The following is a 26833-nucleotide window of genomic DNA, read 5'->3' on the forward strand; positions in this document are numbered from 1 at the left end:
TAATGTAGCATTGTTCAAGGTTTAACAACTATAATTTAAAAAATCACACATAATTTCTTTAAGATTTGCAACCATCCCATTGCAGTATCATCCACATTACACTAAATGCAAATAGCAAAAATGCATATAATTTTTGCCCCATTTAAATCGATGTCTGTTCCTCAAATTAGCTCGGATTTACTGGGACTAAGACATTGTTTCAAGGAACCACAGACTTATTCTGTATAACAAAGACAATAAATGTTTTTCCTACTTTCATTCTATCTCACCAAAACTAGTTAAGCAGCTTTAACTGTTGAACCATCCATATACTGTATAAGCCCCATCTATCAAACTGTCTAATCTAGACCATCCATATACTGTATAAACCACATCTATCAAACTGTCTAATCTAGACCATCCATATACTGTATAAACCCCATCTATCAAACTGTCTAATCTAGACCATCCATATACTGTATAAACCACATCTATCAAACTGTCTAATCTAGACCATCCATATACTGTATAAACCCCATCTATCAAACTGTCTAATCTAGACCATCCATATACTGTATAAACCCCATCTATCAAACTGTCTAATCTAGACCATCCATATACTGTATAAACCCCATCTATCAAACTGTCTAATCTAGACCATCCATATACTGTATAAACCCCATCTATCAAACTGTCTAATCTAGACCATCCATATACTGTATAAACCCCATCTATCAAACTGTCTAATCTAGACCATCCATATACTGTATAAACCACATCTATCAAACTGTCTAATCTAGACCATCCATATACTGTATAAACCACATCTATCAAACTGTCTAATCTAGACCATCCATATACTGTATAAACCACATCTATCAAACTGTCTAATCTAGACCATCCATATACTGTATAAACCACATCTATCAAACTGTCTAATCTAGACCATCCACACAGTCTGTGATTCGTAACAAAGTAGTGTCCTTCCCCACCACTTGTTTTGGTATACAGCTGTACATTGAACAGCTTCCCAAATCTCAGACTTTAGCTTTAACTAAAACACTATGCAGCCCCATATTGTCACAATTATATGGTTTTGGTATGATATGTATTATGATTCTCCTGATTCTACACTTATTGTGGTTATATACTGTGATTTTATTGTGATTCGATGTTCCAAACATTGCTCACTATATGTCTGTGGCAGAGAGACTAGAAATCATGAGAAAGTAATGGAAGTAAAATTTCCTCCAAATATGTGCTTCCTATTTCAAATGAAAACGTTGAACTTTCTATGAAGGAAATAAGAGTTTTAGTGCAGACAGCCAACTAACTCAAAAATAATAGTTTGATATTGTTGATGCGATACGACATGATATATTGTGGAAAATAATATCCGATATGTAACTATCCATTTTTCCCCTTCATTACTATTGGATAGGCGTTTCAACGGTCTTGCTGTTATAAATGTAGTTCCTTATTGACACCATTGAGGTAGGGTTTGTTAAGATGACAGATTAGTTTATCGTAGCTTCTGGTCACTACTGTATGTATTGTCTTATTAAAAGGAATACAATGAAATATAGTGATTAAAGATATGCTTTTTATTAAAATGTCCAGAAGCAGATGTAGCAGAAAAGGATCAACAAATAACAAATGCAGTGTGTATAAAATAGTGAAGGTGAAACACCCTGAAACACTATTATCTCCCCATAATATTTGATTGTTCCATTAATCAAAGATATAATTAATCCTTTAAATCCCATATTAATATTTCCTTTATTGTGATAAAATGTGATAACAACGCATGTTGACCCAAGCTGACAGGACTGTTTGAATATTCCTATCTAATGGATGCTTCATGAGAATTTGAACTGAATGAATTTGAATGTTAAGAAATATTTTTGTACTGCTTCAAGTGAGGAATCACCTCAAAAGTACTTCCAAAGTACTCAAAACATTCCAATTCAATCAGTGAAATAAAAGTGAAATAACAAACAGATAGTGAAATAAAAACTGTTCTGTCAGCGTCTGTCAAACATCCGTCAGTTTCCTGGTCAGTTTCCTGGACCCAGATTAAGTTTACTCCTGGACTAAAAAGCATGTTGAATGGAGAATCTCCATTGAAAGTAACTAGTCCAGGATTAGGCTTAATCTGTATCTGGGATACCATCCCAAAGAGCAAGACATACTTTTTTCCCCTAATAAATAGGAGTTACTGTTTCCAGTGCTGTTCCCAGAGTACTGTTTCCAGCCCCTTCCATGTCCACAAATCCCCAGTGGGCTCCGATGGAGGTGATTCCAGCACCGTTGAAGCGACCGCTGAGGATCCTCAGCTCATTGCCCATGTTGGATGGGTAGAAGTTGAAGGAGACCTGGTTGGGCAGGCCGGCTGACAGAGTGCGCCCCATGTTGGTGGTTAACACCAGGTAGCAGATGTAGTCTGCTGGGTTGTACTTCCCAGACACCTCAACGATGGCCTCATCATTAAACAGCTCCATCTCCTGCTTTTCACTCCCTTCGTTACCGAACACAGGAGACCAGGTGTTGCCGTATTTCAGCTGGAACCTAAAACAGAGGAAGCTTTTCTCGTTGGTTGTGTTTTGATAAGGCACATTCAGACTGAGACAGCAGGTAGCGTCAGAGAATATCAAGGAATTACATTTTACATTGTACTCTGGGTTAGATACGATAACAATATTGTTTGGTCATAAACTGAATATGTAATAAACACAACAAATAAATAAATAAATAAATAAATAAAGAAAGAAAGAAAGAAAGAAAGAAAGAAAGAAAGAAAGAAAGAAAGAAAGAAAGAGTGTTTGTTGGGTAGTGTAGTTGGACTGAGTCAGTCGTGGTTGTTGGATAGTGTAGTTGGACTGAGTCAGTCGTGGTGAATGTTGGATAGTGTAGTTGGACTAAGTCGTGGTGAATGTTGGGTAGTGTAGTTGGAATGAGTCAGTAGTGTGTGTTGGGTAGTGTAGTTGGACTGAGTCAGTGGTGTCTGTTCATGGGTCAGAGTCTGCTCACCCGCTGATGTAGTTGTTGCTGTTGTAGTTGTAGTAGTAGTAGTAGTAGTAGTAGTAGTAGTAGTTGTTGGTCTCCCACACTCTGACTCCCGTGATGCGCCCCTCACCGTAGGAAGCAAATGGGGTGCCACCTCCCTGACCCACCGCAGAGGAATACGAGTAGGGGTCTTTGATGGCTAAAATAACATGGCCAATATGTTTACTATATTTACTATATTAATAATACATATTTATATATACATCATTTTATTTTTACCAACACATTTCTGAAAGATCTTTATATCACGAATAAAGTGCAGATGAATTAACTGAAGTACATTCTGCAATGATTTAATCCATCAGTTTATGTCTCAAAGAAGAACTCCTAAGTCTAACTGAAAAGACAAGTTGGTGAAAGCACAAAAGCTATTATTTAATCATTATAATTCAGAATTGTATTTTTATAACTCACGCAAAGCCAAGCAGCCAGCCAAGAACATTGTGACAACCAGGATTAAGAACATTCTGCAAAAGTGAGGCATCAACACTTAAGACCTTTAATTTCAGTCAATTTTACTCTCATTCCATTTCACTTTAAATGGTAAAACTTGAAATAATGTAGTTAATAATGTTTTTCATAGTAGTTTGTCAAAACAAATAAGTAACTTTACCTGTCAGGTCAGTGTTTCCTAGGAGGGAAAATAAAATAACCTTTTGAATTGTGATGTAACTAACAACAAACCATTCTTGAATGTGAAATGTTATAAAACAGCTCTAAAAAGTTGAACCTACTCTTGTTTACTACAATCACTCTTGCAGTGCTAAGCTACTGTCACATTAAAAATAATGTCAGATCATTGAATTTAAATTTGGTGGCAAAAGGGCCAAAATGTTTGTGCCCAAGCACCAAGAGATAATGAATATTAACTTCATAACATTTCCCACACCAGTATTATGTATTAAATACATGTGCACATTTTCTATTTAGTTAGTTGTGTAGTTACCCACAGTGCTATCTTGAGATGTGTGTGAAAACCTGTGAAAGCTTCTTGTCTCTCTGTCTCTGCCAGGTCCTTCTAGTCTACTGCTTCCTCTAAGAACTGCATTTATACCTGCTGAACATTCCATCAGTTCTAGATGGAAGGAGCATGACAAAGAACACCTTTAGTCAATCACTATTGAGAAGTCAGACATTGTTTACTAATTGGTCGAGGCTACTTTGGGAGGGAGTATCAAGGAAGTGCTATAAGGAAATAATAATTGTGTTCTTTTGAATTGTAACTAATTAATGATCTGAAATAGGGATTAAAAAAATATACAATCGAACAACCGAACAAATATAAGAATGTACCAAAATTGTATGAATGTGTGCGAAAATCGCTCAAAATCAGTCTCCCAATCTTCAGTTGTTTTATTACACCAAGAGGAACTCCTTCCCTTCAAACATTAACATGCTGAAAAAGACGTGTGGATCTTGTCATTAACAGGATGGTTAGTTCATTGGTTTGCTCAAATACCTACAGTATTTTATTGTAGAATATTTGTTTCAGAACATGTTTTTCCATTTAATTCTAGATGTGCAGACGAGATTCAACATTTTTATCCTCCATTATTGTCCGACGTTTTCTGCAGTCTGTTACAACACTCACATCTTCATTAAATCACTGGCAACCTGTTCATGTTACTACAGGAAAACAATCTGATTTATTTTTCTGCAGATGAACCAGATAAATATCAGTAGAAGTTACAAAGTGATAAAATAAATAAAATATTATATAAACATTACTAAGTGAGATACCCTGAGGCACTTGTTACTACCTATCAATAAAATGTGATAGTTCAATTAACATATTGTTAGATTACTTGTTAGATATTACTGCATGGTCGGAACAAGAAGCACAAGCATTTCGCTACACTCGCATTAACATCTGCTAACCATGTGTATGTGACCAATACAATTTGATTTGATTTGAGAGTAATACAAATACAGTGGGGCAAAAAAGTATTTAGTCAGCCACCAATTGTGCAAGTTCTCCCACTTAAAAGATGAGAGAGGCCTGTAATTTTCATCATAGCTACACATCAACTATGACAGACAAAATGAGAAAAAAAATCCAGAAACACACATTGTAGGATTTTTAATGAATTTATTTGCAAATTATGGTGGCTCATGTAACATGAAACCCACATTTCACATGTTGCATTTAAAAAAAATTGTTGAGTGTAAAGTAGTTAGGTCACATAAAGATGTATGTAATTCATATGAATGAAATCATGAACATGTATTGATCACATCTTTACTAATGCTGCAGAAATGAACTTTAAAGCAGTATCCAAATCCATGTGATATAGTGATCACAATATACAGTGCCTTGCGAAAGTATTCGGCCCCCTTGAACTTTGCGACCTTTTGCCACATTTCAGGCTTCAAACATAAAGATATAAAACTGTATTTTTTTGTGTAGAATCAACAACAAGTGGGACACAATCATGAAGTGGAACGACATTTACTGGATATTTCAAACTTTTTTAACAAATCAAAAACAGAAAAATTGGGCGTGCAAAATTATTCAGCCCCTTTACTTTCAGTGCAGCAAACTCTCTCCAGAAGTTCAGTGAGGATCTCTGAATGATCCAATGTTGACCTAAATGACTAATGATGATAAATACAATCCACCTGTGTGTAATCACGTCTCCGTATAAATGCACCTGCACTGTGATAGTCTCAGAGGTCCGTTAAAAGTGCAGAGAGCATCATGAAGAACAAGGAACACAGCAGGCAGGTCCGAGATACTGTTGTGAAGAAGTTTAAAGCCGGATTTGGATACAAAAAGATTTCCCAAGCTTTAAACATCCCAAGGAGCACTGTGCAAGCGATAATATTGAAATGGAAGGAGTATCAGACCACTGCAAATCTACCAAGACCTGGCCGTCCCTCTATACTTTCAGCTCATACAAGGAGAAGACTGATCAGAGATGCAGCCAAGAGGCCCATGATCACTCTGGATAAACTGCAGAGATCTACAGCTGAGGTGGGAGACTCTGTCCATAGGACAACAATCAGTCGTATATTGCACAAATCTGGCCTTTATGGAAGAGTGGCAAGAAGAAAGCCATTTCTTAAAGATATCCATAAAAAGTGTTGTTTAAAGTTTGCCACAAGCCACCTGGGAGACACACCAAACATGTGGAAGAAGGTGCTCTGGTCAGATTAAACCAAAATTGAACTTTTTGGCAACAATGCAAAACGTTATGTTTGGCGTAAAAGCAACACAGCTGAACACACCATCCCCACTGTCAAACATGGTGGTGGCAGCATCATGGTTTGGGCCTGCTTTTCTTCAGCAGGGACAGGGAAGATGGTTCAAATTGATGGGAAGATGGATGGAGCCAAATACAGGACCATTTTGGAAGAAAACCTGATGAAGTCTGCAAAAGACCTGAGACTGGGACGGAGATTTGTCTTCCAACAAGACAATGATCCAAAACATAAAGCAAAATCTACAATGGAATGGTTCAAAAATAAACATATCCAGGTGTTAGAATGGCCAAGTCAAAGTCCAGACCTGAATCCAATCGAGAATCTGTGGAAAGAACTGAAAACTGCTGTTCACAAATGCTCTCCATCCAACCTCACTGAGCTCGAGCTGTTTTCCAAGGAGGAATGGGAAAAAAAATTCAGTCTCTTGATGTGCAAAACTGATAGAGACATACCCCAAGCGACTTACAGCTGTAATCGCAGCAAAAGGTGGCGCTACAAAGTATTAACTTAAGGGGGCTGAATAATTTTGCACGCCCAATTTTTCAGTTTTTGATTTGTTAAAAAAGTTTGAAATATCCAATAAATGTCGTTCCACTTCATGATTGTGTCCCACTTGTTGTTGATTCTTCACAAAAAAATACAGTTTTATATCTTTATGTTTGAAGCCTAAAATGTGGCAAAAGGTCGCAAAGTTCAAGGGGGCCAAATACTTTCGCAAGGCACTGTAATAGCCATATCTAGGAAGTTCCAAAGGCTGGGCCTAATATTGTGTATAAGAGGTCATACAATACGTTTTGTAGTTATTCATATGTTGATGATGTAAAGAATATTTGCTGGTCTGTGGTGTGTAATGAGGAGCAACCAGATCCTGCACTTGACACATTTATCAAATTGCTTATTCCAGTTACTACTGAGCACGCACCCATTAAGAATATGACTGTTGGGGCCTCCCGGGTGGCGCACTGGTTAAGGTGCGCCATCAGAGCTGTGCCATCAGAGTCCTGGGTTCGCGCCCAGGCTCTGTCGTAACCGGCCGCGACCGGGAGGTCCGTGGGGCGACGCACAATTGGCCTAGCGTCGCCCGGGTTAGGGAGGGCTTGGTCGGTAGGGGTGTCCTTGTCTCATCGCGCACCAGCGACTCCTGTGGCGGGCTGGGCGCAGTGTACGCTAGCCAGGTGGCCAGGTGCACGGTGTTTCCTCCGGCGCATTGGTGCGGCTGGCTTCCGGGTTGGATGTGCGCTGTGTTAAAGAAGCAGCGGCTTGGTTGGTTGTGTATCGGAGGACGCATGACTTTCAACCTTCGTCTCTCCCGAGCCCGTACGGGAGTTGTAGCGATGAGACAAGATAGTAGCTACTACAACAATTGGATACTACGAAATTGGGGAGAAAAAAGGGGTAAAATTCAACAAAAAAAAAAGAATATGACTGTAAAAATCCCCTTGGATTGATGAGGAATTGAAAAGTTGTATGGGGTTGATAGGGATGAGGCAAAAGGTATGGCAAGTAAGTCTGTCAGCCCAACTGATTGGCAAACATACTGTAAATTAAGAAAAAGAAAAAGAATGACAGTGAAAAGACACCGTGAAACAAAGATATATTATATAAAGAATGACAGTGAAAAGATTAAATGACATTTTGGGGAAAAAAGCCAACACGGCTCCATCATTCATTAAATCATTTAGGCTGAACTCAGTCATTTATTTTATTTTTTTAACTTATTTTTTTATCCTTAAGAGTGTCCTAAAATTCAAAATATATTAGGTAAATGATCCATGGTATGACCATCATAAAACAATTCCATATGCTAGCTTAGACCCCCCTCCCCCCCGTCCCCCGCACACACACACACACACACACTCTCAGGAATGAATGGCTTTGACATAAGAAAGGTGAGGATGGATCAACAAAATTGTATTTACTTTACAATAATAACCTAATTCACACAGTTGTCCAGAACAGCTGATGCTCTCATGCATGCCTCAGTGTTGCTTGCCTCGAAGCGAGCATAGAAGTGATTCTGCTTGTCTGGTAGGCTCGTGTCACTGGGCAGCTCGCGGCTGTGCTTCCCTTTGTAGTCTGTAATAGTTTGCGAGCCCTGCCACATCTGATGAGCGTCGGAGCCGGTGTAGTATGTTTTAATCTTAGCCCTGTATTGATGCTTTGCCTGTTTGATGGTTCGTCACAGGGCATAGCGGGATTTCTTGTAAGCTTCTGGGTTAGAGTCCCACACCTTGAAAGCGGCAGCTCTACCCTTTAGCTCAGTGCGAATGTTGCCTGTAGTCCATGGCTTCTGGTTGGGGTATGTACGTACAGTCACAGTGTTGACGACGTCCTCAATGCACTTATTGATAAAGCCAGTGACTGATGTGGTGTATTCCTCAATGTCATCGGAAGAATCCCGGAACATGTTCCAGTCTGTGATAGCAAAACAGTCCTGTAGTTTAGCATCTGCTTCATCTGATCACTTTTTTATAGACCTAGTCACTGGTGCTTCCTGCTTTAATTTTTGCTTGTAAGCAGGAATCAGGAGGATAGAGTTGTGGTCGTATTTACCAAATGGAGGGCGAGGGAGAGCTTTGTACGCGTCTCGGTGTGTGGAGTACAGGTGATCTAGAATTGTTTTCCCTCTGGTTGCACATTTAACATGTTGATAGAGATTTGGTAGAAGTGATTTAAGTTTCCCTGCATTAAAGTCTCCGGCCACTAGGAGCGCCGCCTCTAGGGGGGGGCGGTTCCTGTTTGCTTATTTCCTTATACAGCTGACTGAGTGCGGTCTTAGTGCCAGCATCTGTTTGTGGTGGTAAATAAACAGTGTCACGCCCTGACCTTAGTTGTCTTTGTTTTCTTTATTATTTTGGTTCAGGGTGTGACGAGGGTGGTATGTGTTTTTTCCCTTGTTTTTTGTACATTTTTGGGGTTTTGGTATTGTCTAGGTAAATGTAGGTCTATGGTGGCCTGAATTGGTCCCCAATCAGAGACACCTGTTTATCGTTGTCTCTGATTGGGGATCCTATTTAGGTTGCCATTTTCCATTTTGGTTTTGTGGATTATTGTCTGTGTGTAGTTGCATGTCAGCACTCGTTATTATTAGCTTCACGTTCGTTTTGTTTATTGTTTCTTTGTGTTCTTCGTAAATGTATTCAAATCACGCTGCGCCTTGGACTCATCATTACGACGAACGTGACAGAATAACCCACAATAACAGGACCAAGCAGTGTGAAAAGGAGGAGCAGACGTTATGGACTTGGGAGGAGATTTTGGACGGAAAAAGATCCTGGACAATGGAGGAAATATTAGCTGGAGCAGGACCCTGGACGCAGCCTGGGGAGTATCGCCGTTCTAAGATGGGGAAATACCGAAGAATAGAGGAACGGCGACAATATGAGGGTACACGGCTGGCACGGAAGCCTGAGATGCTTTGGGGGGACACAAGAGGAGATTGGCTGAGTCAGGTAGGATACCTGAGCCAACTCCTCATGCTTACCTTGGGGAGCGTGTAACTGGTCAGGCACCGTGTTATGCAGAGATGCGCTTGGTGTCTCCAGTGCGCTATTCTAGCTCTGTGCGCTCTATTCCAGCTCCTCGCATTTGCAGGTCTAGAATGGGCATCCAGCCAGGATGTATTGAGCCAGCTCTATTTTCTGGATCTCCAATGTGTCTCCACGGTCCAGTGTATCCTGTGCCTCCTCCCCGCACTGGTGCGTGTCACCAGCCCGGTACCACCAGTTCCGGCACCACACACCAGGCCTCCAGTGCACCTCCAGGGTCCAGTACGCCCTGTTCCTTCTCCTCGCACTCGCCCTGAGGTGCATGTCACCATCCCAGTACCACCAGTGCCGGCACCACGCACCAGGCCTACAGTGCGCTTCGGCAGTCCAGAACGTCCAGTGACAGTACCCAGTCCAGAGCGTCCGTTGACAGTACCCAGTCCAGAGCTTCCGGCGACAGTTCACAGACCGGAACCTCCAACGACGGGCCACAGTCCAAAACCTCAAGCGACGGGCCACAGTCCGGAACCTCAAACGACGGGCCACAGTCCGGAACCTCCAACGATGGGCCACAGTCCGGAACCTCCAACGACGGGCCACAGTCCGGAACCTCCAACGACGGTCCCCAGCCCGGGGTCTCCAGCGATGGTCCCAAGCCCGGGGTTTCCAACGACGGGCCACAGTCCGGAACCTCTAACGATGGGCCACAGTCCGGAACCTCCAACGACGGTCCCAAGCCCGGGGTCTCCAGCAACGGTCCCAAGCCCGGGGTCTCCAGCAACGGTCCCCAGCCCGGGGTCTCCAGCACCGTCCCCAGCCCGGGGTCTCCAGCAACGGTCCCCAGCCCGGGGTCTCCAGCAACGGTCCCCAGCCCGGGGTCTCCAGCAACGGTCCCAGGCCCGGGGTCTCCAGCGATGGTCCCCAGTCCTGAACCAGAGCCGCCACCAAATTTAGATGCCCACCCAGACACTCCCAAATAGGTTTAGGTTTACGGCCGCGAGTCCGCACCTGTCACGCCCTGACCTTAGTTACCTTTGTTTTCTTTATTATTTTGGTTAGGTCAGGGTGTGACGAGGGTGGTATTTGTGTTTTAGTCCTGTCTAGGGTTTTTTGTATATATATGGGGTTTTGGTATTGTCTAGGTAAATGTAGGTCTATTGTGGCCAGAATTGTTTCCCAATCAGAGACAGCTGTTTATCTTTATCTCTGATTGGGGATCCTATTTAGGTTGACATTTTCCATTTTGGTTTTGTGGGTTATTGTCTATGTGTAGTTGCATGTCAGCACTCGTTATTATTAGCGTCACGTTCGTTGTTATTTTGTTAGTTTGTTTAGTGTTTCTTTGTGTTCTTCGTAAATAAAGAAGAATGTATTCAAATCATGCTGCGCCTTGGTCTCATCGTTATGACGAATGTGACAAACAGCCATGAAAAGTAGTAGTGTGGCCTGCAATTTATTTATTTATACTTATAATACTTATTTTCCACCATAATTTGCAAATAAATTCGTAAAAAATCCTACAATGTGATTTCCTGGATTTTTATTTTCTCATTTTGTCTGTCGTAGTTGAAGCGTACCTATGATGAAAATTACAGGCCTCTCTCATATTTTTAAGTGGGAAAACTTGCACAATTGGTGGCTGACTAAATACTTTTTTGCTTGTGCTTCTAGTTCCGACAATGCAGTAATACCCTAACGAGTAATCTAACCTAACAATTCCACAACAACTTCCTTATACACAAAAGTGTAACGGGATGAAGAATATGTACATAAAAATGTATGAATGAGTGATGGTACAGAACGGCATGGGCAAGATGCAGTAGATGGTATCGGGTACAGTATATACATATGAGATGAGTATTGTAGGGTATGTAAACATATAAATGTGGCATTGTTTAAAGTGTCTAGTAATACATGTATTACATAAAGATGGCAAGATGCAGTAGAGGGTATAGAGTACAGTATATACATTGGATATACACCATTTGACCTTCATACCATCTATAGCGGACTTAAAACAAACCAAAAATAATTATGAATATTCTACAGGACAACTTCACAAGAGATACCCTCCTGGAGGTTTTCACTCCAACCCCAGTTGTAACTAACCTGATTTATCTTATAAACCAGTGAATTATTAGAATCAGGTGTGAAAGATTAAGGTTGGAATGAAAAGCTACAGGATAGTAGTTCACTAGGAACAGGGTTGGAGAGCCCTCTTCTAATGAGACTATGGTGCATTGTTTTATGGAGAATAGTTGTGTGTTGATAGGTTTGATGAATGAGCTCTGTTAGCAGGACTAATTGAGCCCATAATGTGGCCAATATAGGAGAGATATGTTGTCATATCAAGAAAAAAGCAATAATGTATACCATTATGCATATTATTAACTAATTATAAACTCATCGGCCAGTTTATTAGGCACCCCCATCTAGTCCCGGGTTGGAGCCCCCTTTGCCTCCACAACAGCCTGACTTCTTTGGGGCATGGATTCTACAAGTCGGAGACATTCCACAGGGATGTTGGTCCATGCTGACGCAATGGCATCACGCAGTTGCTGCAGATTGGACAGCGGTTCTCCACCGCCACCAGCCTGTACCGTTGACACCAGACAGGATGGGTCCATGGACTCATGCTGCTTACGATAGTGTAATGTTAGAATATGAAAAATGAAATAGTCACCTTTAGTCTTGTGAGTCAACTCTGATGATGTGTCTGTAGCTGATCTTCCATTTGAGATGAGAATGAGTTGTGATTATACCTCCACATATGTATATTCTTAAAGCAATCCTACGTACTATTGCACCCTGCCTCGTAAGCCCTCCTATCTGTAGATGTACAGTACCCACAAGATTCAGAAAATAATATTTTTAACTGTTTTACATGAAACATGTACTGGTTTGACATCTTTTGGCAGGATTATCTTAGCCAACCCCAGTTAAACTTATTGGCCAACTAGTCTCAAGAAAAACATGTCATTCAGCATCTGACAACACATTATCTAGTCATCAATCAAAGAAGAAGACAGATGATTGTAACTCTTTCAATTTCACCTGGTTGTTCGCTATAAAAACACATGTACCAGGAACTGCCATTACTTCCTCAATCCTTTCCTGATGAGAAATGATGTCACGCATGTTTTCTTCTAAAGACAGGTGTAGAGGAGGCAGACAGAAACAGTCATACACTGTTATAAATGATCATAGGTCCACAAGTGACTTGGTTGCAATACTGATTCAATGATGGTTAACTGACAGATGGCAGCAATTTTCTGATATCTCTAACATTTAATGTGAATGTTTCACTCCTCTAAAACAGACCTGTGTGTGGAGATATATCTCTCTACTTTCTGGCAAGAGAAACAGATTCTGACGATTAGAACAGTTTCCCACAACCTGCCTGCCTAATGAATAGAACGAAATGGGGATATATCTGTCTGTCACTGAACTTAATCATCATAATAACAGGAAAGTCCAACCCAGAGCCAGAAAGTATCACCTAAGTTCATGATCTCACCGCAGTGTCGAGCCTGTTTGACTACTTGATGGAGCAGAAAAATGCTTGGCATTGCTTTAAGGGGGAATATTTAGATCGGACCAAAAAAACTGTAATTTTTTCATTGATACAAAGTTCAAGAAAGGCCCCAATAGATACTGCATATTAGGCCAAATCCAGGAGGGGTATAAGACACAAACTCAGCAAAAAAAGAAACGTCCCTTTTTCAGGACCCTGTATTTCAAAGATAATTGGTAAAATCCAAATAACTTCACCGATCTTCGTTGTAAAGTGTTTAACACTTTTTCCCATGCTCGTTCCATGAACCATAAACAATTAATGAACATTCACCTGTGGAACGGTCGTTAAGACACTAACAGCTTACAGACGGTAGGCAATTAAGGTCACAGTTATGAAAACTTAGGACACAAAATAGGCCTTTCTACTGACTCTGAAAAACACCTAAAGAAAGATGCCCAGGGTCCCTGCTCATCTGCGTGAACATGCCTTAGGCATGCTGCAAGGAAGCATGAGGACTGCAGATGCTTGGGGCCAGGGCAATAAATTGCAATGTCCAAACTGTAAGACGCCTAAGACAGCGCTACAGGGGAGACAGGACGGACAGCTGATCGTCCTCGCAATGGCAGACCACGTGTAACAACACCTGCACAGGATCGGTACATCTGAACATAACACCTGCGGGACAAGTACAGGATGGCAACAACAACTGCCCGAGTTACATCAGAAATGCACAATCCCTCCATCAGTGCTCAGACTGTCCGCAATAGGCTTAGAGAGGCAGAACTGAGGGCTTGTAGGCCTGTTGAAAGGCAGGTCCTCACCAGATATCACAGACAATGTTGCCTATAGGCACAACTCCACCGTCATTGAACCAGACAGGACTGTAAAAAAGTGGTTTTGTCTCACCAAGGTTTATGGTCGGATTCGCGTCGAAAGAATGTGTGTTACACCGAGGCCTCTACTCCGGAGTGAGATCGATTTGGAGGTGGAGACTCCGTCATGGTTTGGGGAGGTGTGTCACAGCATCATCGGACTGAGCTTGTTGTCATTGCAGACAATCTCAACGCTGTGCGTTACAGGGAAGACATCCTCCTCCCTCATGAGGTAGCCATTCTGCAGGCTGATCATGATCCCTCATCCTCATCCCTCCACCATGACAATGCCACCAGCCATACTGCTCGTTCTGTGCGTGATCTCCTGCAAGACAGGAATGTCAGTGTTCTGACATGGCCAGCAAAGAGCCCGCAACTCAATCCCAGTTGACAGTGAGAGAGGACGTTTCTTTTTTGATTAGTTTACATTATTTATCATTATTAAATATTAAAGAGTGGGGAGACACACTTAAAAACCTTGCCTTAAACATAATGATTTAAAACGCAGTACACACACACACACACACACACACACACACACACACACACACACACACACACACACACACACACACACACACACACACACACACACACACACACACACACACACACACACACACACACATATATATACACACAGGAATGTGGATATGCTCTGTCACACAAACCTTTGAACAACAATCCAAACTATGAAACCATGTCGTTTTTTGTGTCTTTTCTTGTGTTGATATTTGGTTTCTTGAGATCAGGTCAAGGTAGCTATATTCGTCTATAGACTTCAATAGTCTTTCATCCTATGCACTTGAACTTGACATAACTGACTGTAAAATGTGTGCAATAATTTCTCTTGTATACAGGGGTGAGAGGATTTGCCAGGTCTCTGAGAATGGTTTTGAACATCCAGCTTGGTCTGAAGACATTGAGTTAATTACTTCCCTTGGTGTTGACTGCTTTTTCAGCCCTTCAATGCTTCTTCCGATGGCTTACTTGTTCTGTTTGAGAACTGGACGTGGAGGAAGGAAGAGGAAATAAAAGTGATTCCATACCCATCCTTTCTCTCCATCCTCCTCTCTTTTAAATCAGCTGCTCCAGAGACCATAAAATACCTTCTGCTCGTGATAAAAAATATAATTCAGCATTTTCTTTTTCAATCATCCAGGCTGTATCACAACCGGCCTAGTTAAACAAAGGTTTTATAAAAAATTAAAAAATGCTCCAAAAACATAATTGTTCCACTCCAAAGACATTACTGTTCCATGATTATAATTTACATGGTTGAGAAGTGCAAGATGTGCACGTACATGTACTCTGTGACACCCCTTCCCTCTGTTGTCGCAAATCACACGTCATTAAAATGCAAGTTCATTGCCTTACATACAAGTATAGCCTTATACCAACACATGGAACGTAAGATCTAATGTCAACAATGCACACATCATGAAACATATCATTGTTAAATTGTGGAGAACGATAATAAAACAAATGTATCATGCGTTTTTTAGCAGAAAAGCCTTATCGAACATGTGAACTTTCATGTGCCTTAATAACAAATTGTATGCCATCTGTAAATACGAATTCAATTGTTAAATTACGAGCCTAGTTGGTTTAGTCACAGAAAAAGACAGCAATGCTCCTGCTAGCTGCTGAGATGATGAGTGGGCTGGAAATGCTGAGAGATGAGTTTGGATTGGTCTGGCATACATTTAAATAAAAATTATCTCACATTTACTAAACCAGGTAGGCTAGTTGCGACCTGACCAAGATAAAGTAAAGCAGTGTGTGTTGTTGTATGTGCCAAACTGCTTTGCTTTATCTTGGAATAAACAAACATACAGTCAATAAAAAAAGTATATATACAGTGTGTGCAAATGAGGTAAGATAAGGGAGGTAAAGGCAACCTGGGCTCAACCTGGGCTCGAACCAGGGACCCTCTGCACACATCGACAACAGCCACCCTCGAAGCATCGTTACCCATCGCTCCACGAAAGCCATGGCCCTTGCAGAGCAAGGGGAACAACTACTTCAAGGTCTCAGAGCGAGTCACCGATTGAAACACTGTTAGCGTGCACCACACTAACTAGCTAGCCATTTCACATTGGTTACACTAGCAGCGAGGTAATTACAATATAGCAATTAAACACAGGAGTGATAGATGTGCAGATGAATGTGCAACTATACTGGGGTGCAAAGGAGCAAAATAAAGAAATAAATACAATATGGGGATGAGATAGTTGGATGGGCTATTTACAGATGGGCTATTTACAGATGGGCTATGTGCAGGTGCAATGATCTGTGAGCTGCTCTGACAGCTGGTGCTTGAAGTTAGTGAGGGAGATATGAGTCTCCAGCTTCAGCGATTTTTGCAGTTCGTTCCAATCATTGGCAGCAGAGAACTGGAAGGAGAGGCGGACAAAGAAGGAATTGGCTTTGGGGGTGACCAGTGAAATATACCTGCTGGAGCGCATGCTACGGTTGGGTGCTATAGCGTGCTATGGTGACCACTGAACTGAGATAAGGCGCGGCTTTACCTAGCAAAGACTCTTAGATGACCTGGAGCCAGTGGGTTTGGCGACGAGTACGAAGCGAGGGCCAGCCAACGAGAGCGTACAGTTTGCATTGGTGGGTAGTATATGGGGCTTGGGTGACAAAACAGATTGCACTGTGATAGACTGCACCCAATTTGCTGAGTAGAGTGTTGGAGGCTATTTTGTAAATGACATCGCCAAAGTCGAGCATCGGTAGGGTAGTCAGTTTTAGGAGGGTATGTTTGGCAGCATGAGTGAAGGATGCTTTGTTGTGAAATAGGAAGCCGATTCTAGATTTAATTTTGGATTGGATATGCTTAATGCGGGTCTGGAAGGAGAGTTTACAGTCTAACCAGACACCTAGGTATTTGTAGTTGTCCACATATTTTAGGTCAGAACGGACCAGAGTAGTGATGCTGGATGGGCGGCCAGGTGCGGGCAGCAATCGGTTGAAGAGCATGCATTTTGTTTTACTTGCAATTAAGAGCAATTGAAGGCCACGGAAGGAGAGTTGTATGGCATTGAAGCTCGTCTGGAGGTTAGTTAGCACAGGGTCCAAAGAAGGGCCAGAAGAATACAGAATGGTGTTGTCTGTGTAGAGGTGGATCAGGGAATCACCAACAGCAAGAGCGACATCATTGATGTATACATAGAAGAGAGTTGGCCCGAGAATTGAACCCTGTGGCACCCCAGTAGAGACTGCCAGAGGTCTGGACAATAGGCCCTCCGATTTGACACACGGAACTCTACCAGAGAAGTAGTTGGTGAACCAGCCGAGGCAGTCATTTGAGAAGCCAAGGCTGTTTAGTCTGCCGATAAGAATGTGGTGATTGACAGAGTCGAAAGCCTTGATGAAGACGGCTGCACAGTACTGTCTTTTATCGATGGTGGTTATAATATAATTTAGGACCTTGAGCGTGGCTGAGGTGCACCCATGACCAGCTCGGAAACCAGATTGCATAGTGGAGAAGGTACGGTGGGATTAGAAATGGTCGGTGATCTGTTAATTAACTTGGCTTTCGAAGATTTTAGAAGGGAAGGATGGATATAGGTCTATAACAGTATGGGTCTAGATTGTCTCCCAATTTGAAGTGGGGGATGACCGCGGCAGCTTTCCAATCTTTGGGGATCTCAGACAATATGAAAGTGAGGTTGAATAGGCTAGTAATAGGGGTTGCAACAATGTTGGCAGATAATTTTAGAAAGAGAGGTTCCAGAATGTCTATCCCAGCTGATTTGTATGGGTCCAGATTTTGCAGCTCTTTAAGAACATCAGCTATCTGGATTTGGGTGAAGGAGAAATGGGGAGGCTTGGGCGAGTTGCTGTGGGGGGGTGCAGGGCAGTTGACCGGGGTAGGGGTAGCCAGATGGAAAGCATGGCCAGCTGTAGAAAAATGCTTACTTGGGGAGGAGGCCTCTAATGTTAACATGCATGAAACCAAAGCTTTTAAGTCAACAAATGAATGCGCCTGGGGAATGGGAGTGGAGCTAGGCACTGCTGGGCCTGGATTAACCTCTACATCACCAGAGGAACAGAGGAGGAGTAGGAGAAGGGTACGGCTAAAGGCTATAAGAGCTGGTCGTCTAGTACGTTCGGAACAGTGAGTAAAAGGAGCAGGTTTCTGGGCGCGATTGAATAGATTCAAGGCATAATGTATAGACAAAGTTATGGTAGGGTTTGAATAAAGTGGAGGTGAATCTAGGCATAGAGTGACAATGAGAGAGATATTGTCACTTTAAACATAATTTAAACCAGGTGATGTCACCTCATGTGTGGGAGGCGGAACTGAAGGTTTAGCTAAGGCATATTGAGCAGGGCTAGAGGTTCTACAGTGAAATAAGAGAATAATCACTAACCAGAACAGCAATGGACAAGGCATAATGACATTAGGGAGAGACATGCGTAGCCGAGTGATTATAGGGGTCCAGTGAGTAGTTAAGCTGGCTGGAGACACGGTGATTCAGACAGCTAGCGGGCCGGGGCTAGCAAGCTAGCACAAGGGCCTTAGAGGTACGTCGCGACGGAAGAGGTCTGTTGTAGCCTCCTCGTGCGGTAACATCGGCAGACCAGCCGTGATGGATTGGTAGGGTTCTGTTTAGTAAAGGTGCCTGGTCCAATTGGAAAATAGGTATAGTGGCCCAAGGAATTGGCCGATGGACCTATTCTGCTAACAGTCCGATATTCCCTAGACAGCTAGCGGACCACAGCTAGCAGGCTAGCACATGGGCATTCAGGGGACATCGCAACGGAGGGGCCTGTTGCAAAAAGAACCCTCGGCAGATTATGCCGGTAGTCAAGACGTGATGGATTAGCAGGGCTTCGTGTAGTAATAGGGGTCCAGGACAATTGGCAAAAATAGATATTGTAGCCCAAGGAGTAGAGCACACTTCTGTCTATTTGAGCTGGTCAGTATGTGTTGGTAAAATGCATAAGTGTTGCTCTCCACTTTCTGGATTTTGAGTATGATAGCTAAGGAGGTGGAAAAACACTGAATTGAGTTCAGTGAATTGAAGTTCAGTTTATAAACATTGAGAACAAAATTATCTCAACAGCTGATCAGGCCGTTGATTGTGGCCTGTGGAATGTTGACCCACTCCTCTTCAGTGGCTGTGCAAAGTTGCTGGATATTGGTGAGAAGTGGAGCATGCTTTTGTACACGCTGGTCTTGAGCATTCCAAACATGCTCAATGGGGGACATTTCTGGTGAGTATGCAGACCATGGAAGAACTGGAACATTTTCAGCTTCCAATAATTGTGTACAGATCCTTGTGACATTATCATGCTGAAACATGAGGTGAAGGCGGTGGATGAATGGCACGACAATGGTCCTCAGGATCTCGTCACGGTATCTCTGTGCATTCAAATTGCCATCGATAAAAATGCAATTGTGATCGTTGTTTGCTTATTCCTGCCCATACCATAACCCCAGCGCCACCAAGGGGCACTCTAATTACAATGTTGACATCAGCAAACCGCTCACCCACATGACGCCATACGCTGTCTGCCATCTGGCCGGTATAGTTGAAACCGAGATTTATCTGTGAAGATCACACTTCTCCAGCGGACCAGTGGCCATTGAAGGTGAGCATTTTTCCCACATTAGTCAGGTACATTCCCAAACTGCAGTCAGGTCAAGTCCCTGGTGAGAACGACGAGCACACAGATGAGCTTCCCTGAGACAGTTTCTGACAGTTTGTGCAGAAATTATTTTGTTGTGCAAACCCACAGTTTCATCAACTCTCCGGGTGGCTGGTCTCAGACGATCCCTCAGGGGAAGAAGCCAGATGTGGAGGTCCTGGGCTGGTGTGGTTACATGTGGTCTGAGGTTATGAGGCCGGTTGGAAGTACTGCCAAATTCTCTAAAATGGCATTGAAGGCGGCTTATGGTAGAGAAATTAACATGATCTTCTCTGGTAACAGTGCTGGTGGACATTCCTGCAGTCAGCATGTCAGTTGCACGCTCCCTCAACTTGAAATGCCTGTGACATTTTTTGGGAAACATGGGACCAACACTTTACATGTTGCGTTTTTCTGTTGTTCAGTATATATACACTGAAAACTTGTCATAAACACCTACTGTACATCATTTGAAATGTTGCGCAGGTTGTGCTTTGTGATGCTTTGAGGGTCCAATACAGGGGGATACATTTACTCAGATTAGTGATTCTGGTCTGAATATACAGTAGTGAAGCAGTAGTCAAGCTAACATTTTAGACTCTATAATAAGCTATAATGTAGCATTGTTCATGGTTTAACAACTATAATTTAAAAATCACACATAATTTCTTTAAGATTTGCAACCATCCCATTGCAGTATCATCCACATTACACTAAATGCAAATAGCAAAAATACATATCATTTTTGCCCCATTTAAATCGACGTCTGTTCCTCAAATTAGCTCGGATTTACTGGGACTAAGACAATTTTTCAAGGAAACACAGACTTATTCTGTAAAACAAAGACAATATATATATTTTTCCTACTTTCATTCTATCTCACCAAAACTAGCTAAGCAGCTTTGACTGTTGAACCATCCATATACTGTATAAACCACATCTATCAAACTGTCTAATCTAGACCATCCATATACTGTATAAACCCCATCTATCAAACTGTCTAATCTAGACCATCCACACAGTCTGTGATTCGTGACAAAGTAGTGTCCTTCCCCACCACTTGTTTTGGTATACAGCTGTACATTGAACAGCTTCCCAAATCTCAGACTTTAGCTTTAACTAAAACACTATGCAGCACCATATTATAACAATTATATGGTGTTGGTATGATATGTATTATGATTCTCATGATTCTACACTTATTGTGGTTATATACTGTGATTTTATTGTGATTCGATGTTCCAAACATTGCTCACTATATGTCTGTGGCAGAGAGACTAGAAATCATGAGAAAGTAATGGAAATAAAATTTCCTCCAAATATGTGCTTCCTATTTAAAATGAAAATGGAGAACAGTCTATGAAGGAAATAAGAGTTTTGGTGCAGGGACAGCCAACTAACTCAAAAATAATAGTTTGATATTGTTGATGCGATACGACATGATATATTGTGTAAAATAATATCCGATATGTAACTATCCATTTTTCCCCTTTCATTACTATTGGATAGGCGTTTCAACAGTCTTGCTGTTATAAATGTAGTTCCTTATTGACACCATTGAGGTAGGGTTTGTTAAGATGACAGATTAGTTTATCGTAGCTTCTGGTCACTACTGTATGTATTGTCTTATCAAAAGGAATACAATGAAATATAATGATTAAAGATATGCTTTTTATTAAAATGTCCAGAAGCAGATGTAGCAGAAAAGGATCAACAAATAACAAATGCAGAGTGTATAAAATAGTGACGGTGAAACACCCTGAAACACTATTATCTCCCCATAATATTTGATTGTTCCATTAATCAAAGATATAATTAATCCTTTAAATCCCATATGAATCTTTCCTTTATTGTGATAAAATGTGATAACAATGCATGTTGACCCAAGCTGACAGGACTGTTTGAATATTCCTATCTAATGGATGCTTCATGAGAATTTGAACTGAATGAATTTGAATGTTAAGAAATATTTTATTACTGCTTCAAGTGAGGAATCACCTCAAAAGTACTTCCAAAGTACTCAAAACATTCAAATTCAATCAGTGAAATAAAAGTGAAATAAAAAACCGATAGTGAAATAAAAACTGTTCTGTCAGCGTCTGTCAAACATCCGTCCATCATGTAAGGTCAGTTTCCTGGACCCAGATTAAGTTTACTCCTGGAATAAAAAGCATGTTGAATGGAGAATCTCCATTGAAAGTAACTAGTCCAGGATTAGGCTTAATCTGTATCTGGGATACCATCCCAAAGAGCAAGACATACTTTTTTCCCCTAATAAATAGGAGTTACTGTTTCCAGTGCTGTTCCCAGAGTACTGTTTCCAGCCCCTTCCATGTCCACAAATCCCCAGTGGGCTCCGATGGAGGTGATTCCAGCACCGTTGAAGCGACCGCTGAGGATCCTCAGCTCGTTGCCCATGTTGGATGGGTAGAAGTTGAAGGAGACCTGGTTGGGCATGCCGGCTGACAGAGTGCGCCCCATGTTGGTGGTTAACACCAGGTAGCAGATGTAGTCTGCTGGGTTGTACTTCCCAGACACCTCGACAATGGCCTCATCATTAAACAGCTCCATCACCTGCTTTACACTCCCTTCGTTACCGAACACAGGAGACCAGTTGCTACCGTATCTCAGCTGGAACCTAAAACAGAGGAAGCTTTTCACGTTGGTTGTGTTTTGATAAGGCACATTCAGACCGAGACAGCAGGTAGCGTCAGAGAATATCAAGGAATTACATTTTATATTGTACTCTGGGTTAGATACGATAACAATATTGTTTGGTCATAACCTGAATATGTAATAAACACAACAAATAAAGAAAGAAAGAAAGAAAGAAAGAAAGAAAGAAAGAAAGAAAGAAAGAAAGAATGAAAGTCTATTGAGTAGTGTAGTTGGACTGAGTCAGTGGTGTTTGTTGGGTAGTGTAGTTGGACTGAGTCAGTCGTGGTTGTTGGGTAGTGTAGTTGGACTGAGTCAGTGGTGTCTGTTGTGCAGTGTAGTTGGACTGAGTCAGTGGTGTCTGTTGGGCAGTGTAGTTGGACTGAGTCAGTGGTGTTTGTTGGGTAGTGTAGTTGGACTGAGTCAGTCGTGGTTGTTGGGTAGTGTAGTTGGACTGAGTCAGTGGTGTCTGTTGTGCAGTGTAGTTGGACTGAGTCAGTGGTGTCTGTTGGGTAGTGTAGTTGGACTGAGTCAGTGGTGTTTGTTGGGTAGTGTAGTTGGACTGAGTCAGTGGTGTCTGTTGTGCAGTGTAGTTGGACTGAGTCAGTGGTGTCTGTTGGGTAGTGTAGTTGGACTGAGTCAGTCGTGGTTGTTGGGTAGTGTAGTTGGACTGAGTCAGTGGTGTTTGTTGGGTAGTGTAGTTGGACTGAGTCAGTGGTGTCTGTTGTGCAGTGTAGTTGGACTGAGTCAGTGGTGTCTGTTGGGTAGTGTAGTTGGACTGAGTCAGTGGTGTTTGTTGGGTAGTGTAGTTGGACTGAGTCAGTCGTGGTTGTTGGGTAGTGTAGTTGGACTGAGTCAGTGGTGTTTGTTGGGTAGTGTTGTTGGACTGAGTCAGTGGTGTTTGTTGGGTAGTGTAGTTGGACTGAGTCAGTGGTGTTTGTTGGGTAGTGTAGTTGGACTGAGTCAGTCGTGGTTGTTGGGTAGTGTAGTTGGACTGAGTCAGTGGTGTTTGTTGGGTAGTGTTGTTGGACTGAGTCAGTGGTGTTTGTTGGGTAGTGTATTTGGACTGAGTCAGTGGTGTCTGTTCATGGGTCAGAGTCTGCTCACCCACTGATGTAGTTGTTGCTGTTGTAGTTGTAGTAGTAGTAGTAGTAGTAGTAGTTGTTGTTGGTCTCCCACACTCTGACTCCCGTGATGCGCCCCTCACCATAGGAAGCAAATGGGGTGCCACCTCCCTGACCCACCGCAGAGGAATACGAGTAGGGGTCTTTGATGGCTAAAATAACATGGCCAATATGTTTACTATATTTACTATATTAATAATACATATTTATATACATCATTTTATTTTTAACAACACATTTCTGAAAGATCTTTATATCATGAATAAAGTGCAGATGAATTAACTAAAGTACATTCTGCAATGATTTAATACATTAGTTTATGTCTCAAAGAAGAACTGTCTAACTGAAAAAGACAAATTGGTGAAAGCACAAAAGCTATTATTTAATAATTATAATTCAGAATTGTATTTTTATAACTCACGCAAAGCCAAGCAGCCAGCCAAGAACATTGTGACAACCAGGATTAAGAACATTCTGCAAAAGTGAGGCATCAACACTTAAGACCTTTAATTTCAGTCAATTTCACTCTCATTCCGTTTCACTTTAAATGGTAAAACTTGAAATAATGTAGTTAATAATGTTTTTCATAGTAGTTTGTCAAAACAAATAAGTCATTTTACCTGTCAGGTCAGTGTTTCCTAGGAGGGAAAAGAAAATAACCTTTTGAATTGTGACGTAACAAACAACAAACCATTCTTAATGTGAAATGTTATAAAACAGCTCTAAAAAGTTGAACCTCCTCTTGTTTACTACAATCACTCTTGCAGTGCTAAGCTACTGTCACATTAAAATAATGTCAGATCATTAAATTTAAATTTAGTGGCAAAAGGGCCAAAATATTTGTGCCCAAGCACCAAGAGATAATGAATATTAACTTCATAACATTTCCCACACCAGTATTATGCATTAAAAACAAGTGCACATTTTCAATTTAGTTAGTTGTGTAGTTACCCACAGTGCTATCTTGAGATGTGTGTGAAAACCTGTGAAAGCTTCTTGTCTCTCTGTCTCTGCCAGGTCCTTCTAGTGTACTGCTTCCTCAAAGAACTGCATTTATACCTGCTGAACATTCCATCAGTTCTGGAAGGAGCATGACAAAGAACACGTTTAGTCAGTCACTATTGAGAAGTCAGACATTGTTTTCTAATTGGTCGAGGCTACTTTGGGAGGGAGTGTCATGGACATTTTTTAAGGAAATAATAATTGTGTTCTTTTGAATTGTAACAAATTAATGATCTGAAATAGGGATAAAAAGGAAGATACCATTTAACAACCAAACAATTTCAAGAATGTACCAAGATTCTATGAATGTGTACAAAAATCGCTCAAAATCAGTCTCCCAATCTTCAGTTGTTTTATTACACCAAGAGGAACTCCTTCCCTTCAAACATTCTTCTGTACATGTGTTTCCATTTAATTCTAGAGGGGCAGATGAGATTCTCAATTTTTCGTCTTCATTATTGTCCAACATTTTCTGCAGTCTGTTACAACACTCACATCTTCATTAAATCACTGGCAACCTGTTCATGTTACTACAGGAAAACAATCTGATTTCATTTTCTGCAGATGAACCAGATAAATATCAGTAGAAGTTACAAAGTGAGAAAATAAAAGTTTGTATAGAGATGACAAGGTGAAATACCCCGAGGCACTTGTGACTACCTATCCATAATATTTGATAGTTCAATTAACACATTAATACAAATATATAGTGTAGGACTTAAGTGCTAAAAAATAAAATACATTTAAAAAAAGATAAGTTAAAAGGTCAATATAAATCAAAATTGCAATTTTAACAACTTTTCTGTATGTAAGTTGAGTTATCTATTTTCTTTTAATTGGGATAAAATGTGAATTTATCTCAATAACTACCCATTGGGCACAAACTGGTTGAATAAATGTTGTTTCCACATCATTTTAATGAAATTATGTTGAACCAATGTGGAGTAGACTTTGAATTGTCGTCTGTGCCCAGCTGGTAGCTCCCCTGACTATAAGGGCACAAGGCGAGACCCAAATGCAGACACAGGAGGCAGATGGTTGAGCTCCGATATTTATTATAACAAAGAGAGTAGGCAAAGACAGGTCGGGGACAGGCGAGAGTTCATAAACCAGGTCAGAGACCAAACAGTACCAGGCGATAGGCAGTCTCGAAGTCAGGCCAGGCAGGGGTCAGAAACTAGATCTGAGTCCAAAACAGTTTACAAGGGAATAGGCAGGCTGGTAGTCAGAACAGGCAGAGTGGTCAGGCAGGCGGGTTCGGAGTCAGGACAGGCAAGGGTCGAATCCAGGAGGAATAGAAATGAACAGAGGTTGGGAAAAATAGGGGCAAGGAAAACCGCTGGTTGACTGGCACAGAGACAGGAAACACAGGGATAAATACACTAGGGATAATTAGCGACACCTGGAGGGGGTGGAGACAATCACAAGGACAGGTGAGCCAGATCAGGGTGTGACACTTACAAAACATTTGTTTGCTGTATAACGCTAAGATAACAAGCTGAACTAATGTATATTAAATGTATTCTGATGAAGTCAAACATACTCATCTTTTCATTTGTTGTGGTAAATACAACCTCAAATGTGACCCGTACGTGACCCTCCTCCTTCATTGGGGTAACCTCAAAAATAACAGTGTGCATATTTAGAAAATACTCAATGATATTCTAAACATTCAAATTCATTAACCTTCAAACGGCTCAGTTAATGTATCTTAAATACCAAAACAGTCCTGTCAGCATCTATGTCAAACATCCAAATCGTAAAGGGTCAGTTCCCCAGACCCAGATTAATTTTACTCTTTGACTAAAAATCATGTTCAATGGAGAATCTCCACTAAAAGGAACTAGTCCCGGACTAGGTTTAATCTGTTTCCAGGGAACCAACCTAAAGATTGAGACATACTTTTCCCCCACAAATTATTTCCAGCCTTTTCCAAGTACACCAATACCCAGTAGGCTCCGATGGAGGTGATGTCGGCACCGTTGAAGCGACAGCTGAGCGGCCTCAGCTCATTGCCCATGTGGGCTGGGTAAAAGGAGACATGGTAGGGCTGGCCGGCCGACAGAGAGCGCCCACTGTTGATGTAGTTTCCAGGGATGTACTTCCCAGACACCTGGCGACGGCTCCATCTCCTGCTCTTCACCAGCATCGTGACCAAACACAGGAGACCAGTTGTAGCGGGAACCAAAGAAACAGAGAAGGATTTTCACAATAAATATAGAAAGTGTGTCTGTTGAGTAGTGTAGTTGGACAGTGGTGTCTGTTGGGTAGTGTAGTTTG

General features: G+C 41.6%; 2 protein-coding genes across 2 annotated transcripts; both read right to left on the bottom strand.

The window, feature by feature from the left end:
* Positions 1–1568: 1568 nt before the first annotated feature.
* LOC139394298 (zymogen granule membrane protein 16-like) lies at positions 1569–3529 on the bottom strand. The gene is made up of 3 exons (XM_071142329.1): positions 3460–3529; positions 3010–3184; positions 1569–2547 (listed from the first exon to the last, which is right to left on the bottom strand). The coding sequence occupies exons 1-3, from the start codon at positions 3527–3529 to the stop codon at positions 2181–2183; spliced, it is 612 nt and encodes a 203-aa protein (XP_070998430.1). The 3' UTR covers positions 1569–2180.
* Positions 3530–21943: 18414 nt separating this feature from the next.
* LOC139394299 (zymogen granule membrane protein 16-like) lies at positions 21944–24042 on the bottom strand. The gene is made up of 3 exons (XM_071142330.1): positions 23973–24042; positions 23535–23703; positions 21944–22410 (listed from the first exon to the last, which is right to left on the bottom strand). The coding sequence occupies exons 1-3, from the start codon at positions 24040–24042 to the stop codon at positions 22044–22046; spliced, it is 606 nt and encodes a 201-aa protein (XP_070998431.1). The 3' UTR covers positions 21944–22043.
* Between the last annotated feature and the right edge of the window lie 2791 nt (positions 24043–26833).

Source organism: Oncorhynchus clarkii, unplaced genomic scaffold (assembly GCF_045791955.1).
Source record: "Oncorhynchus clarkii lewisi isolate Uvic-CL-2024 unplaced genomic scaffold, UVic_Ocla_1.0 unplaced_contig_3050_pilon_pilon, whole genome shotgun sequence".
Lineage (NCBI taxonomy): Eukaryota > Metazoa > Chordata > Actinopteri > Salmoniformes > Salmonidae > Oncorhynchus > Oncorhynchus clarkii.

What these genes read in the sequence shown, in the direction of transcription:
- LOC139394298 (XM_071142329.1), bottom strand. Translation starts at nt 3,529, where the DNA reads ATGCCTCACTTTTGCAGAATGTTCTTAATCCTGGTTGTCACAATGTTC. An exon ending in GGCTGGCTGCTTGGCTTTGC is followed by an intron (nt 3,185 to 3,459) that starts GTGAGTTATAAA and finishes ATGTTATTTTAG; the next exon opens with CCATCAAAGACCCCTACTCG. An exon ending in AGCAACAACTACATCAGCGG is followed by an intron (nt 2,548 to 3,009) that starts GTGAGCAGACTC and finishes CCTCTGTTTTAG; the next exon opens with GTTCCAGCTGAAATACGGCA.
- LOC139394299 (XM_071142330.1), bottom strand. Translation starts at nt 24,042, where the DNA reads ATGCCTCACTTTTGCAGAATGTTCTTAATCCTGGTTGTCACAATGTTC. An exon ending in GGCTGGCTGCTTGGCTTTGC is followed by an intron (nt 23,704 to 23,972) that starts GTGAGTTATAAA and finishes ATGTTATTTTAG; the next exon opens with CCATCAAAGACCCCTACTCG. An exon ending in AGCAACAACTACATCAGTGG is followed by an intron (nt 22,411 to 23,534) that starts GTGAGCAGACTC and finishes CCTCTGTTTTAG; the next exon opens with GTTCCAGCTGAGATACGGTA.